At 34.3% G+C, this 14923-nt stretch overlaps 1 protein-coding gene across 23 annotated transcripts in view; it reads left to right on the forward strand.

Moving 5' to 3' along the window:
* LOC105492110 (C2 calcium dependent domain containing 5) overlaps positions 1–14923 on the forward strand; it is a 94949-nt gene that overhangs the window by 58233 nt on the left and 21793 nt on the right. For all 23 annotated transcript variants that reach the window (XM_071072049.1, XM_071072050.1, XM_071072055.1 and 20 more), the window contains 9 exons: positions 385–576; positions 2546–2732; positions 6762–6926; positions 10233–10373; positions 12329–12392; positions 12767–12828; positions 13054–13152; positions 13645–13734; positions 14223–14310. In XM_071072049.1, the coding sequence (XP_070928150.1) occupies positions 385–576; positions 2546–2732; positions 6762–6926; positions 10233–10373; positions 12329–12392; positions 12767–12828; positions 13054–13152; positions 13645–13734; positions 14223–14310 (1088 nt within the window). The remainder of the gene's footprint in view (positions 1–384; positions 577–2545; positions 2733–6761; positions 6927–10232; positions 10374–12328; positions 12393–12766; positions 12829–13053; positions 13153–13644; positions 13735–14222; positions 14311–14923) is intronic.

The raw sequence follows: 14923 nt of genomic DNA on the forward strand, positions 1-14923 counted from the left end.
TTTTTTGTGGTTATATTTGTCAACCAGTGGGAAAATGTCATCATCATCATCTAACCATTTTTTTTTTTTAAATGTTGTATCCCAGAGAAAAAACTTTGAGGTGATAGGGGTGTTTGTCAGGTGATAAGTCATCACACAAATAAATTGGTGCAAAGTAACTTTGCAGTTGGTAAGTCTTTTCTCTCATAGGAGAAATGCATGGTTCTGATTTCATGGTCGTTTTTAATTCTTATCAGTCATAGTGGTACTCTTGTAGCCTACAGTGGTAGAAGTTGGATAGTTCGTATACAAGTACTGTGTATGTAATATCACTTACATAATTATTTTTGAAAAAATTTGTATGTTTTTAAAGAATGTCTTTTTTTTCTTAATCTATTTATATAGGCTTGAAGAAAATTTATCTACACGTTGTGGGTTTTGCCATATACCATATGATGAACTGAATATGCCATTTCCAGCTCATCTCACATATTGCTATAACTGCAGGAAACAAAAAGTTCCTGATGTTCTGTTTACAACTATAGACCTCCCAACAGATGCAACAGTTATTGGAAAAGGTTGTCTTATTCAAGCAAGGTATGTTTGTGAAAACAGCATTTGGTGTCCCTGAAAAAGTATGATATATGGAGCGATAAACCTATTTTCAAGTGTCAGCTCTACAGTTTCCAACCTGTTTGATCCTGCACAAACTGGGCAATTCTGCTGGAACTTTGTATTTTATTGCATGTAAAAAAAAAAAAAAAAATCCTCTGTGTAAAACTCAAATAAGTTTTTATACAAAAGCAGTTTTTAACTTTTAAATTCTATACAAATATTTATCATTCTGGGAATTCTTAACCTGCCAAAGGCTAGGGATGTGACTAAGTATAGACTGCTTCAATGACATTCAATATGTAACACATTTTAGAAATTGACTCTCTTTTTTTCTTTTAAAGAATAGTGCCATGAAGTGTTTCTTTTACTGCTTTAATTAGCTGGTAAGAGTTCCTTTTAAAATGCACTGGAGTAGGAAATCCTAATTGGGACACTCATGACAACAGCTGCCAGGTTACCAAATCCATCAGGTACTTCTGTCCTCATCTTAGTTCTGACATCTCAGCAATAGTGACAGCATTATTTTCACCTTGAAATTCCTTTGATTTCATGATGCCACACCTTCTATGTTTTCCTACCTTTATGTGTAATCTTCAGCCTCCTTGTTGACTTCTCATTTCTTGATCTTTGAGAGCCATGGGTTTGGACCCTTTGCTCAAAGCTCTCTCCCTAGTTGAACTCATCAACTTATATAGATCTATATGCTATCTATGTATCTGTGACTGCCAAATTTATAACTCTAGTCCAGAACTTTCTTTTGAGCTTTAGACTTACATACCTGTCTACTTCTATCCCATTTTGATAAGCCATAGGCATCTCATACTTGTTCCACGTTGAACTGCTGATTTTCTCCACTTTTCTTATTAGCCTTTTTTGTTTTAATGGTACCTTTATCCAGTTCTTCATGCCAAATTTGGTATTCTTTGACACTATCCTCTTTTTCAACCTCCCTACATCAAATTTATTACAAAGCCCATTGATTTTTCTTCTAAAATGTATTTCTAATCCATTTATTTTTTTCCCTCTTGCATCTTAGACCTTCCATTTGGGATTGTTTTCCTTTTGCCTTAAGTGTGCGCTTTAGTATTTCTTCTGATGGATCTGCTGGTAGTGAACTATTTTTTTTTTTTTTGGTCTGTCTGAAAAATGTGATTATTTTACTTTTATCTTTAAAAAATATTTTGGGCTGGCAGCTGTTTCTTTACAACACATTGAAGATACTCTTTCACCACTGTCTTCTGGCTTTCATTGCTACTGTTGAGAAATAATCTATTAGTCTATTAGTCTTTGAATATAGCCTATGTGGCACAAAGTAGATGCTCAAATGACTTTTGTATTTTTTTAATGAATAACATTTTCTTCTGCTGTCCATTTATATTGAACACATGCCGTTATAAAACCTAAGATTTTAAATGATATTCTCTACTGATTTTGGTCATTATTTCATTTTTAGAGATTTTGAGATTTTTTATTTTTGTTTACTGAAATATGGTTCTTTAAAATATTTAATTTTTGTGGGTAAACAGGCCTATATATTTAATGAGATACCTGAGATACTTTGATACAGGCATGCAATGCATAATAATCGCAACGTGTAAAATGGGGTATCCATCCCCTCAAGCATTTATCCTTTGTGTTAGAAATAATCCTGTTATACTCTTAGTTATTTTAACTTGTACAATTAAATTATTGTTGACTGTAGACACGCTGTTGTGCTATCAAATACTAGGTCTTATTCATTCTTTCTGTTTTTTTTGTACCCATTATGAAATAGGATTTTTAGTGCAAATTTATACAATAACAAAAAAAAGAAAAGTTTATTGATATAACTCAGTAAGTCCATTAAAAACAAGTAAATGTTTTATTCAGCACACTTTTAGAAAGTTTTAAAAATTGACATTTTTAAAGATGGTACCAAGAATACTGTTCACTGACTTATTTTCATTTACAGGTTATGTCGCTTAAAAAAGAAAGCACAGGCAGAAGCAAATGCTACAGCTATCAGTAATCTGTTGCCATTTATGGAATATGAAGTGCATACTCAGCTAATGAATAAACTAAAACTCAAAGGAATGAATGCTTTGTTTGGACTAAGAATTCAGATCACAGTGGGTGAAAATATGTTGATGGGCTTAGCGGTAAGTTTAGATGTTTTTGGTTTTGTTTTATGATTTCTTTAATTATAGTAGATTCTATTTTATGTGATTCAAAGAGTCTTTTCAAAGACTTATCTAAAGACTTTGACATTAAGACCTTTATGGGATGAGGACATTTTAAGAAGTGAAATATCTGGTGATAGGTTTTCACATATTTTAAAGGGACTGTGATCATAACTTTAATAATTCTATTTCTAGAAGTTACCATTTGTCACTTGCTTAATAAGTTGTCCACAGTTTTTCTGGACTTTATTATTGTTTACATATTGCTGAAACAGGGTTCCCCCATCTTGGTACCAGGGCAGAATACCTCTTTGTTGCCGGGAACTGAGTTGTGCTTTGTAGGATGCTTAGCAGCATCCATGGCAACTCCCCACTATAAGATAGTAGCATCTCCCCAGTTGTGACAATCAAGAATGTCTTCAGAAATTGCCAAATGTCCCTTAGTGGGCAGAGCAAAATTACCCCAGGATGTGGATTAATCTTTAGTTTTGATGGAGAAGATAAAGCAAAACATGTGAGACACTATTAGACAGACAATTAAGCTTTATCATAAATGTGCACCTGTGGCCAGTGGTAGACTGTGTAATAAAATACAGGTGTTTCTGGCCAGGTGTGTTGGCTCACACCCATAATTCCAACACGTTGGGCGGCTGTGGTGGGAGGATCACTTGAGCCCAGAAGTTAGACCAGCCTGGGTGAGACTACTTTCTCTATAAAAAATACTAAAAATTAACCAGGTGTGCTGGCAGGAAGCTCAGGTGGGAGGATCACTTGAGTCCTGGGAGGTTGAGGCTGTAGTGAGCCCTGATCATTTCACTGCACTCCAACCGAGGCGATAGAGTGAGACTCTGTCTAAAACAAAAACAAAAAACAAACAAACAAAAAAAGGTGTGTTTCTTAAGTGCTGATGAAATACAAGAGAAGAAGAAACAGCTGTGTCTTAGCTGAAGGTTCATTTTGGCTTGTTAGCAAATAAATTCAGACTGGAAAGATGATAATGAGGAAAGCCAGTGCTGCTTCTGTAAGTAGTGTAGGACTCAGAGAACCAGGTGCCTGCAAAATGTGTATTGATCATATGGAATCTGATGAACTATGTTTATGGAAATTCTCTCATTTTCTAGGTACTTTGCTAACCAGCATTTTGTCTGTGTTACTGGCAGTTTTCAAATTTAAATTCTCTTGCCATCTTTTTGAGAACACATAGACATTTAATTTTAAGAAATTTATGGAATTTGGCTTTTTTGTCCGTATACATTTGCAGGTCGAATGCACATTTGTTCCCTGTTTCATCTTTCTCTAAGAGCAAATATGTAAATTTTTGTACGTAGAGGATAATTGTATGATGACGATAAACTAATTAGGTATTAACAGTTTTCTAACAACAGAAATTTGTAATAAGTAACTTGGTTCATGTTAAAATATTTGATATTTAGGCTGGGCATGGTGACTCATGTCTGTAATCCCAGCACTTTGAGAGGCTGAAGTGAGTAGGTCGCTCAAGCCCAGAAGTCTGAGACCAGCCTGGGTAACATGGCGAAACCCTATCTCTACTAAAAATACAAAAATTACCCAGACGTGGCAGCTTGTGCCTATAGTTCCAGCGACTTGGGAGGCTGAGGTGGGAGAATCAGCTGAGCCTGGGAGCTTGAGGCTGCAGTGAGCCGTGATCGTGCCACTGCCCTCCAGTCTGGGGACAGAGCGAGACCCTGTCTAAAAAAAAAAAATTCTCTTTTATACTTAGAGTAACTTGGGGAAAAGTAGTTATTTTAATTCAGTGGTCTAAAAATTTGTATGCTTAGTGAGGACATTACATAAATGTATAATTTGTGCTTGATGCAAGACTGTAATGATTGGTGGGTGCCTATGCATGTCAATTAAGAGCTGGATTCAGATTGAGGGGTTTAAAAAACATTTTGCTAGCTATAGCAAACATTTTTGATGATTGAGTCCCAGGAAACTAGTTTATGACACTGATGTAATTCAAGACTTGCCTCCAGTATTGCTTTTCTGATTCATACTAATCTTTTCCTTCTTGATCACTGGTGCTATTCACCACCACGGTTTGACATTTCATCTTTGTGCTTTGTTATAGTTTGTGCACTTAAATCGTGAAGTCTCAAGAGTAGCTTCTTTATGGGGTGATCTCTGATGAGTGCCGACTAGACGTTCGGCACTGTGCTATTCCAGAAGGAATGTGATATTATCTTCACTTTACAGGAGGAGAAAATGTGTGCTGTGATAGGTTGAGACTATAAAGTGATGTGGTTACATGTGTTAGAACTGGATTTCAAATCCAGGCCTATCTGATGCCAGAGTCTGTGTTCTCAGCCGTTCAGGGCTGTTGCTTCATTAATGAGGAGTTAAAACGCATTAGAAGTGGTGGACTAAGGCTTCATATGGCATGGCGAAGGGGCGTTCCCTGGTTGAGTATTAGAGACTTGGTCATGTATACAGTGATGGACACTAATGAACAAACCAGGAGTAAGCACTCTTGAGGAACAATTTCATCTACTATGCAGACTTCTTCATCAATCCCTTTTTAGGATTGGTGTTGAGTTAAAAGAGTTGTCTTTTCTCTTTCCCATTCCACCCTGTTGACGTTAACAATTTGATGTTTATACTTCTATTTTTTTGCTTTGCTTGTATTAGCATATTTACACATAAGTGCACATAAGGATAATATAAATGTTACCTTGTTTTGTATTTCTCATAATAGTTTTCCAGTAGTAATGATATGTAGTACTGTTTCAGAGTCAGATATTAAATAGTAATTTAATTAGATGATATTTAAAATAAATCTGTATCAAGTAAAAAATTTTCTCTGCTAATTAGGAAGGTAGGGCAATATAGTGAAATAAGTTTGGGTTTTGAAGTGAGAAACACTCAATCTAAATCGTTTGTCCACATTTACTGACTTGACTTGAGTGAGTTCCCTGTCCTTTCTGAATTTCAGTCTCTTGCCTTGCAAAAGTTTCCTCTTTACTTTTGCCACCTTTAAAGATAGAGCGTCTGCTCATTCATGAAAAATTTGGTTTTTAGCAACCTTTAATATTTTTTTGCTATTTTTAATTCTAATTGTATTTTTAAAAATGATGAGGTAGGTCAGGGCCCAGTGGCTCACACCTGTAATCCTAGCACTTTAGGAGGCTGAGGCAGGTGGATCAGTTGAGGTCAGGAGTTGGAGACCAGCCTGGCCAACATGGTGAAAACCCATCTCTACTAAAAATACAAAAATTAGTTGAGTGTGATGGTGGGCGCCTGTAATCCTAGCCACTCAGGAGGCTGAGGCAGAAGAGTCGCTTGAACCCGGGAGGTGGAGGTTGCAATGAGCCAGGATCGTGCCACTACACTCCAGCCTGGGCGTAAGAGTGGGACTTGGTCTCAAAAAAAAAAAAAAAAAAAAAAAAAAAGATTGTGAGGTAGAAACATAAAAAATATAATTGGGTATATAGTGAAAAGTAAATCCCCATTTCATAACTGTCTCCCACCTACCCAGGGGCCTCCCCAAAAGAAACCAACCCTTGTTACCAGTTGTTTTTGTGTGCCTTTCCAGAGATGTCCTATATATACCCTGATGCTGATTATATTCTTCCTTATACCACATTCTTGGTTTTTGTTTGTTTGTTTGTTTTTTCTTGTTTTGAGACGGTCTTGCTCTGTTGCCCGGGCTGGAGTGCAGAGGCATGATCTTGATTCACTGCAACCTCTGCCTTCCGGGTTCAAGTGATTCTCCTGCCTCAGCCTCCTGAGTAGCAGGGATTATGGGTGCGCACCACTACACCCAGCTAATTTTTGTATTTTCAGTAGAGATGGGGTTTCACCATGTTGGCCAGGCTGGTCTTGAACTCCTGACCTCAAGTAATCTGCCTGCCTCAGCCTCCCAAAGTACTGGGATTACAGGTGTGAGCCACTGCACCCAGCTGTTGACCACATTCTTAAATATGAGAACGTAAGGACTGTTATTCTGTAGATATTTTTTCTGATTATTTCGCCATTATTTTTTACAAGTCTGCCACAGGTGTATATTTAGCAGCTTTACCAACTCCTGGTGGTATTCAGATTGCCGGGAAGACTCCTAATGATGGCTCATATGAACAACACATCTCTCATATGCAGAAGAAGATAAATGACACAATTGCTAAAAACAAAGAGTTATATGAAATCAATCCTCCAGTAAGTAAAACAAACCTACATTGTGAATATATTAGTTATTATTTATTAGTATATTTTTAGGTTATCTTATTGAGGACATAAGATTTTTTTTTTCACTGTTTAGATTAGCTTTCCTTATTACTCATTCTTTCACCTCCCTTTATGTCTTTGCTCAACTGTCTCCTTTTCGGGTAAGCCTACTCTAACCATTCTATTTAAAAATTATGACTTCATTTTTGGCACTTCCTATCACCTTTCCCTCTTTTATTGTTTTCTGTAGCTCTTATCTTTGTGAGTGTGTTTGTGTTTGTGTGTGTGTGTGTTTTATTGGTCTATTGCCTGTTAGTACCAGTAGAATGAAGCTCCATGAGGGCTTTATTTCTATTGCCTAGAAAAGTTTCTCTTGGTATTAGTCTCTTAGTATTTGTTGAGTGATGAAATAAATGGTTTAAAATGTTCTTTGTTAGTAAAAAGAGATTCTTATCGGTGGTAAAAATGTGAAAGAATACAGTTTTTCAGTTACAGTTTCTTTTTTTACAATTTTGCTCCCAGTCATTTCCTTTAATCAGTCTTTTTACCAACTTTGCAATAAATATCACAATGCTTCCTCCTCTGTGGATGCCTAATGGCAGTAGTCTGAATTGAAAGAAAAATGTGTTGGAGTTAGAATGAAACTTTTTGTTTTTATGAGTCTCTGATAATAAAATACTTTCACAAAAGGAAATTATAACATCGTTGTTGTTTTTATTTTAAATGTCTTACCTAACTGGCTGATCTTCCGGAACAGTGTGTCTGGATTGTTGCATCACAAGTATAGCTTTCATCGTATTATTCTAGTATAGTTGTTAATTTGGGAGGAATTTTAAGGATATGACCTAGAGCTGCACTGTTCATTATTCACTGTGGGAGCCACTGGCCACATGTGACTTTTGAGCACTTGTAACTAGTCTGAATTGAAATGTGTAGTAAGTATAAAATATACACTGGATTTTAAAGATTTAGTGTGAAAAAACTCTGTAAAATATGAATATTTTTGTATTGATTATGTGTCAAAAATTTAATATTTTGGATATACTGAATGAAATAAAATGTTTTATTAAAATTGATTTTATCTATTTCTTTTTACTTTATTATGTATGTGGCTTGCTTTATATTTGTATTGAACAGTACTGACTTAGGGCTTCTTTAAAATGAATACAAATGTTGATGTGTTAACATATTTATATTTGAAAAATAGACTGTAAAAGTTCTTTGTGCACCACTTTACTGACTGCTTATTTTTATAGTACATTATTTTTATTTGATAGTTATATTTTGATATTTGAACATCTGTTTATAGTCTGCCACTTGGGAAAAGTGATTTGTAAAACTTTGTGTTAGGGTTTCATATATTCTTCATTTATTATTTCTAATGATATGAGCTGAACTCTTTTACTTAATAGTGTTTCTTACCTCTGGAAATCCATCCTGACCTCCCACAGGGAGAGTGGACTCTTCCTCCATTGTGTACTTGTTGTACCTGTATGTACTTGTATAGAAACTGTTACATATTATTATACGTAGTTTTTATATATCTGTCTTCCTTTACTGTAATGTAAGGTCTTTGGAGACAGGGATGTATTTAAATAAGAATATGAATTAAGTTACTTCATCCATTCAGTACTTACTGAGCTGCTACTGTGTGTCACACAGTTTACATTTAGAAGGAGGGAGTGAATCTATTATGATTTAAAAAATTTTAGTATATATGAATTTCATGTGTTGAGGATGACTGTATTTTCACAACAGTACTCATCAGTTTATGAATCTTCTAATATGTCTTTCCTTATTGTAGATACTGACTACATTATAGTCTTTTAGCATAATCTCTCAGCATTTGTTTGACAGTCAGTATACAGGGTTGATTACCAGGCCACTATATACATTACAGTGTTGTGTTATGTCCACCCTGAATATGTGGATCAGGGTGTTCCTTCTCTTGGGATGATAGCCCTCAATGAAATAAATGCTGCTGTTTGAATTTTTTCTCAATACATTAAAAAATGTTTCTAATACAGAGGTGTAGTACCACTTAAGCTTTCTGTAGATAATCAAAGGTATCAAAATAAGATGCATATCTCTTGGAATAACAGTACTAGTGATGAAATTTCAGTATGAGTGTAGAACGTATTAAATACCAGACAGTTATATTTATTAAGTCTGTGGCATTGTGAACAAAGGCATAACAGAATTTAAAACTACTTAAAATTATAAAAAGTTGTGTGGTATCTAATGGGAATAACGTTGCACTGTGTATCAAAAGACTGATCTAGACTGGCTCTACACTTTCTAGTTTTCAGATCTAGGCAGACTACTAATTTACTTCTGAATTACAGCTCTTTTCCATTTTGTAGTCATTATAATGTTAACTTTATAGAGGGCAGATTAATTTGGAGTACAAATAAGATAAATGGATGTGAAAGCGCTCCATAGATCATTACATTGTGAAATTGTGCAGTGGTAGCCTTTTATCTAAGGTATGTACTAGCAATGAACATTTAAAACTATATATTTTTGAAGAACTTTATGTACAATTTCCTTGTTTATTAAAAAGACAACTCTGTTGCATCAGCAATAGGCTATGCCTTTTGCTTTTGTTTTCACATATTCACATTCTTCCAGCATTCATTGTGGCCAACAGGTGCTTAGAACCTCTAGCGATCTTTGGCTATGTAACAGCAAAAAGCTCACTAAGCCATACAGTATTGCACCATACATTGACCTTAAAAGGATCATTATTGTAACTACCAAAGTTTATTTAGCTTAATAAATAACAAATACGTGCATAGTATATGTATATATATATTCATACTCATACATTGATCATATTCCACGTTTTGCTATGTGGAGCTTTGAAAAATTACCAGTGGATAAGAAAAGATATAAAAGATTAGAAATCTTTCTAGGAACGTAAGTCTTTAAATTTTTATGGCCTATTAGGACTTTCATAATGCTGAATAGAAAATATGCACACCCAGGAGTACTGGATTTCTGGGCTGTAAGGACTGCCAATTCCATACACATTGTAGTGTCCTGTGTGTACACTGGATGTCAGTTTTGTCTTGTTATGTCTGTGACAGTTATATATACTTTTCTGATTCGTGTATCATTAAGGCTGCCATATCCTCTATAAAAGTTTAGTTATAAAGGTTATACTTAAGTACAGACTTCACTGAGTATAGTTTACAGGCTTTTTCTCCACAGCTAGGTGTCTACTAATATAAAGATATAAAATTTAAACTGGAAAAGACAATCTCATTTAATATGAAACAATTATATTTCTTTTAGGAGATATCTGAAGAGATTATAGGATCACCCATCCCAGAACCTAGGCAACGCTCAAGACTTCTGAGATCTCAATCAGAAAGCTCGGATGAAGTTACAGAATTAGACCTTTCACATGGGAAAAAAGATGCTTTTGTTTTGGAGGTAATGTCACATTGGACTAATTTCTTAAAGGTTTTGGAAGCTAAGATACACATTTTTTCAGATGCTAAATTAATATACTTTTATATCATTGCAACTGTTATAAATATTTTAAAAATTAGTATATAAATTACAACAAACTTGAAAATAACAGAACTTGGTAACATATGTTTGTTCAATACCAGGTGACTGATACAATAATGCAGATGGTTCTGAAAAAGTTAATGTATGGGTTGAAATAATGATACAATAGTATTAAACCTTTGAAGTTATTTTCCTAAACTTGAATGAATTTAAATAAGAAATTAAAGTGTCATTCTTTAACTTACTATAATTATTACTTTTTTTGTATGTTACTATAGTTAGAACATTTTTTAATATAAACACTGTGAATTCTGAGTGTAGTATTTTCTTACCGAATTCAAAAGGTATAATTGACCCATCTTTATGAAAAGATACTCAGAACACTTCAGGAACTTTCCCAGAGAGTAAATATCACACGAAAAGTTGATGGAGACTCCTTCCTCCTAGATCTGCCTCCTCTGCACTCCCCTGTAGAATGGTTGGCTCCCAAAGAGAGAGATTTTTCTTTTTCATATCGAAGGACAGGAAAAATAAATGAGTAAGATGTAAATTGAGAGAAAAAAAAATCAGATGCTTTGATCTCAGTGTAGCAGGAAGCTGGTGGTAGAATAGTGTTGGGATGGGATTGGAGGTTTAAAGAGTCAGGAACAGTGCCAGTGGCTGTAACAAGGATCTATGAGAGACGCACAGGCCTAACTAAGGTTAGAGTGTCAATTTGTAGAAAACCCAACATATATGGTTATTTGTCCCCCACTTTTTCCCCACATTTCTCTACAGTCTGAGAATGGAAAATATGTTATGGAAAATATGCCAGGTCAAGGAGGCTAAAAGTTCCAGGGTACTATTTAGAACAATGCTGCTCAAAGTGTGATGTAACTACTTGTGGCGTCAGCTCTACCTGGGAGCTTGTAAGAAATGCAAATTCTTGGGCCCCTACCTCAGACCTAGTAGATGAGAATTTAAACGTGGAGCCCAGGAATCTGTTTAACAAACTTTCCAGGTGATGTCAAACATTACCTGAAGTTTGATATAGGGCATTATTGATATGTCTGATCTTGGGATCCTGGCTAAGTAGAGAGGCACTTGAGAACAAAGTGCTTCAAACATGGGCAGAGGACAGAGGGCAAGTAGAAGATCCAGTAAGAGAGGACAAAGAGACAGGACTGTAGTTGGAGAATGCTCGAGATCCTGGGTGTGGAGCATTTTGGGGAATAGTGGGTTGAGGTATGACTGTGACTGTGGGTAGCCACGTGAAGTGGAAGTGAAAGTGGTTCTTGAAGTCTTGAGGGTGATGTGGGAAGAAGAAGCTTAGCAAGTCTGCAGATTAGGACTTAGAAACTGAGATGCAGATGAATGTCAGCACCTGTCCAGCTGGGTAGTTTCCCTGTTTATTATTCACAGTGGAATACGGTGATATAAGAAAAATAGAATTTAGACCTATTTATTTTATTAGAAAAATAGAATTTAGACCTATTATTAAATATGTCTTTAAATTTATCTCTGCCTAATTCCATTGTAAAGCAGTTCTGCATTTAGTCAAAGGATTTGATTACACTTTATTAATTTAAACAAATTGGAATAATGATTGCTTATGACATCTTTGTAAGTCTTTAGAAACATATTCTCATAAAGGTTTGAGAAAGAGCTAGTTTTCTTTTTTAACTTAGTGTACTTTGTATGTAAAATATTTCACTTAGAAGTATTTGTGGTTATTACTGTGGAGGAATTTACTGATATTAGAATTTTCTTGTTACATATTTTTCCTTAGGGAAAAATGACTCTGCTTTTTCTTGACTCTATTAATAAATAGTCTTTTTAATGTGAAATAATTATGCATTTACTACATATATAATAGTTTTATTCTCTATTTTAAGATTGATGACACAGATGCCATGGAAGATGTCCATTCTCTACTTACTGATGTTCCTCCTCCTTCAGGTGAACAAAAAAATTACCTTTGAGATGAAACTAGTTTTATATATAAATGTTTTAGCTCATAATTGTTACAGTACTAATTTTACTTTAAAGGAAGGACTTACCACAGTGTCACAGCTTGTCATGTACTTTGCTACTCCAAGATAGAAAACATAACTTAGGTGGAAGTGATTTTTAGTCCTTTTATATTTATACATGGAAAAAAAAACCTATGATAATTTATTAGGATGGTTTAAAGTCTCCTGCAGGTATAATTTTAGAAGAAAAAAAATGAAGGGTTTTATAGTTAGAACTTCATGTAATAATTGAAAAGTGTCATTTAACACAAAAATCAATGAAATATTATCATATATTTTGATTATAATTTATTTTGACAGGCTTTTATAGTTGTAATACAGAAATTATGCCCGGTATAAATAATTGGACATCTGAAATACAGGTAAACCTTTTTTTCTTAATTTTAAGCAAATAACACATAAGTTATCTTAATAAGTTCCATCTAAATATTTGTTTTGTTTTTTTTTTTTAACCTCCTTATTGCAATTAAAATACTATCCTTATTCTACTACGTTAGTTAATATTGTTCATTATTTGGCAATTTATCAACTGTTAAAATATTTAGTTAAAAATAATAAAATGACATGTTCTGTCACCCCACATTTAGATGTTCACTTCAGTAAGAGTAATCAGATTAAGCAGCCTCAACCTGACTAATCAAGCTCTCAATAAGAACTTTAATGATCTCTGTGAAAATTTGCTCAAGGTAGGAACCTGCTGACTAAATTTTATATTCATGCGTCTAAGATAATGAAACTTTAAAAGTGTCTATATTGCTGTATTACCTGTAATACTTTACAGAGTTGTGGGCTGAATCACTCCTACCTCCTTATCTTACCTCTGTCAGCAGGTGAGATACTAAAGTTGTCCTGTCCCCCTTACTCTATCATACTATAAAAGAAATAGTTTGTTAGTTAATAGCTTTAACTTCCCTAAAAATCTAGTGTATATGTGTACATTAAAAAAAACTTACTGTATTGTTTTTTGTGACTTACTGACAAATGATTAAATCTTATTGTCTACTTAAATATTAAAAAGTATATCCTTAGTGTAAAAATACACACAAAAAAGTGGACCAGTTTTGTTGTAATTTTTTTTTAACTCTCCATTTACTATAATATAATGTACATTAAGAAAATCAGCTTTTATAAAGTTTTAAATAAAAAAGGTGACATTACTAATATTTTCTATTGTGTAGAGCCTGTACTTTAAACTACGATCTATGATCCCCTGCTGCCTTTGCCATGTAAATTTTACAGTATCTCTGCCTGAAGATGAATTAATTCAGGTAATTAAGATTTAGTCCATTATTAAAGAATAGTCTTTATCTGATCTATTATTTTTATTATCTATTTCATTATCATAATTTTGCCATAATTAAGTAACTTATACTAGTTTACCTCAGAGTATTACAAAATATATGTTAGTATGCATTAGGCCATGTGTGTTTCTTTTTCTGAACTTTAGTTATCTGAGGGAGTAAGTGCACGTATGCTCCAGCATGTGTACAGTAGGATCTGTACCCATCATGTGGGATTTTACCAGTTCCCATTTTTTAGAGAAGGTTCTTCAGCTCTTTCTGGAATATCGAGATTTAGGTGTAACTGTTTGGCATAGTTGTAGTTTGTGTATCTGAATTTATATATAATTCTGGTTGAGGATTTTAACCAGGAAAGGTATTTGGTATAGGTTGTACCATGGTACTGAAAAAAATATGTAAGAAACTTAGTTTTGGCAGTGATTATTTTGCTAACCATATTGTTTCTATAATTCTAGGTTACAGTCACGGCAGTTGCAATAACTTTTGACAAAAATCAGGCTTTACAAACCACAAAAACCCCTGTTGAAAAGTCGTTGCAAAGAGGTAAATCTTTACTGGATAGGAAGTTCAGTTTGTGTTTGTCTGTGTTATGGTTCAGTGATAAAATATACAGGACAGGTGGATTCAGTAAATTACTTGTTCCTTGAAGAATATTTGCTGCTTTTTCTGTTCATCTTTGTGAAGATAACTGTGTGGATAAGCATATGGCTGACTTGATATTTTTCATACATGACTAGGTGGTATTTGACTGATATTTACATAGGGAATGCTGCTGGGTTTTTTAGACTTAAATTATAGCATACTAATTCTGCAGTAATATAAGGGTTTCTGTACTACGATCTCTGGCAAGGTCTTCAAGGCATCTGAGGACCTACTGATGTAGTAAGCACAATTGTGTGCCTGTGTATTATTTTCAGGACAAGTTCCATAGTGTTCAACAGATTCACAGAGGTGGCCTTAATCCAGTAAAATTTAGAAAGTAGTATTCGTAATATATTCTGAAGAAATCCAAATTACTGGAAACTATGTGTTCTGAAAAACACATAATGAGGGATACTATACTTTCTTGTATAGTTCGAATGACTTACTGGCTAAATGAAATATTCATGATTAGTCCTAAACTTTTAAAAGTTGATTACATTCTACATATATAGCA

Source organism: Macaca nemestrina, chromosome 10 (genome assembly GCF_043159975.1).
Source record: "Macaca nemestrina isolate mMacNem1 chromosome 10, mMacNem.hap1, whole genome shotgun sequence".
Lineage (NCBI taxonomy): Eukaryota > Metazoa > Chordata > Mammalia > Primates > Cercopithecidae > Macaca > Macaca nemestrina.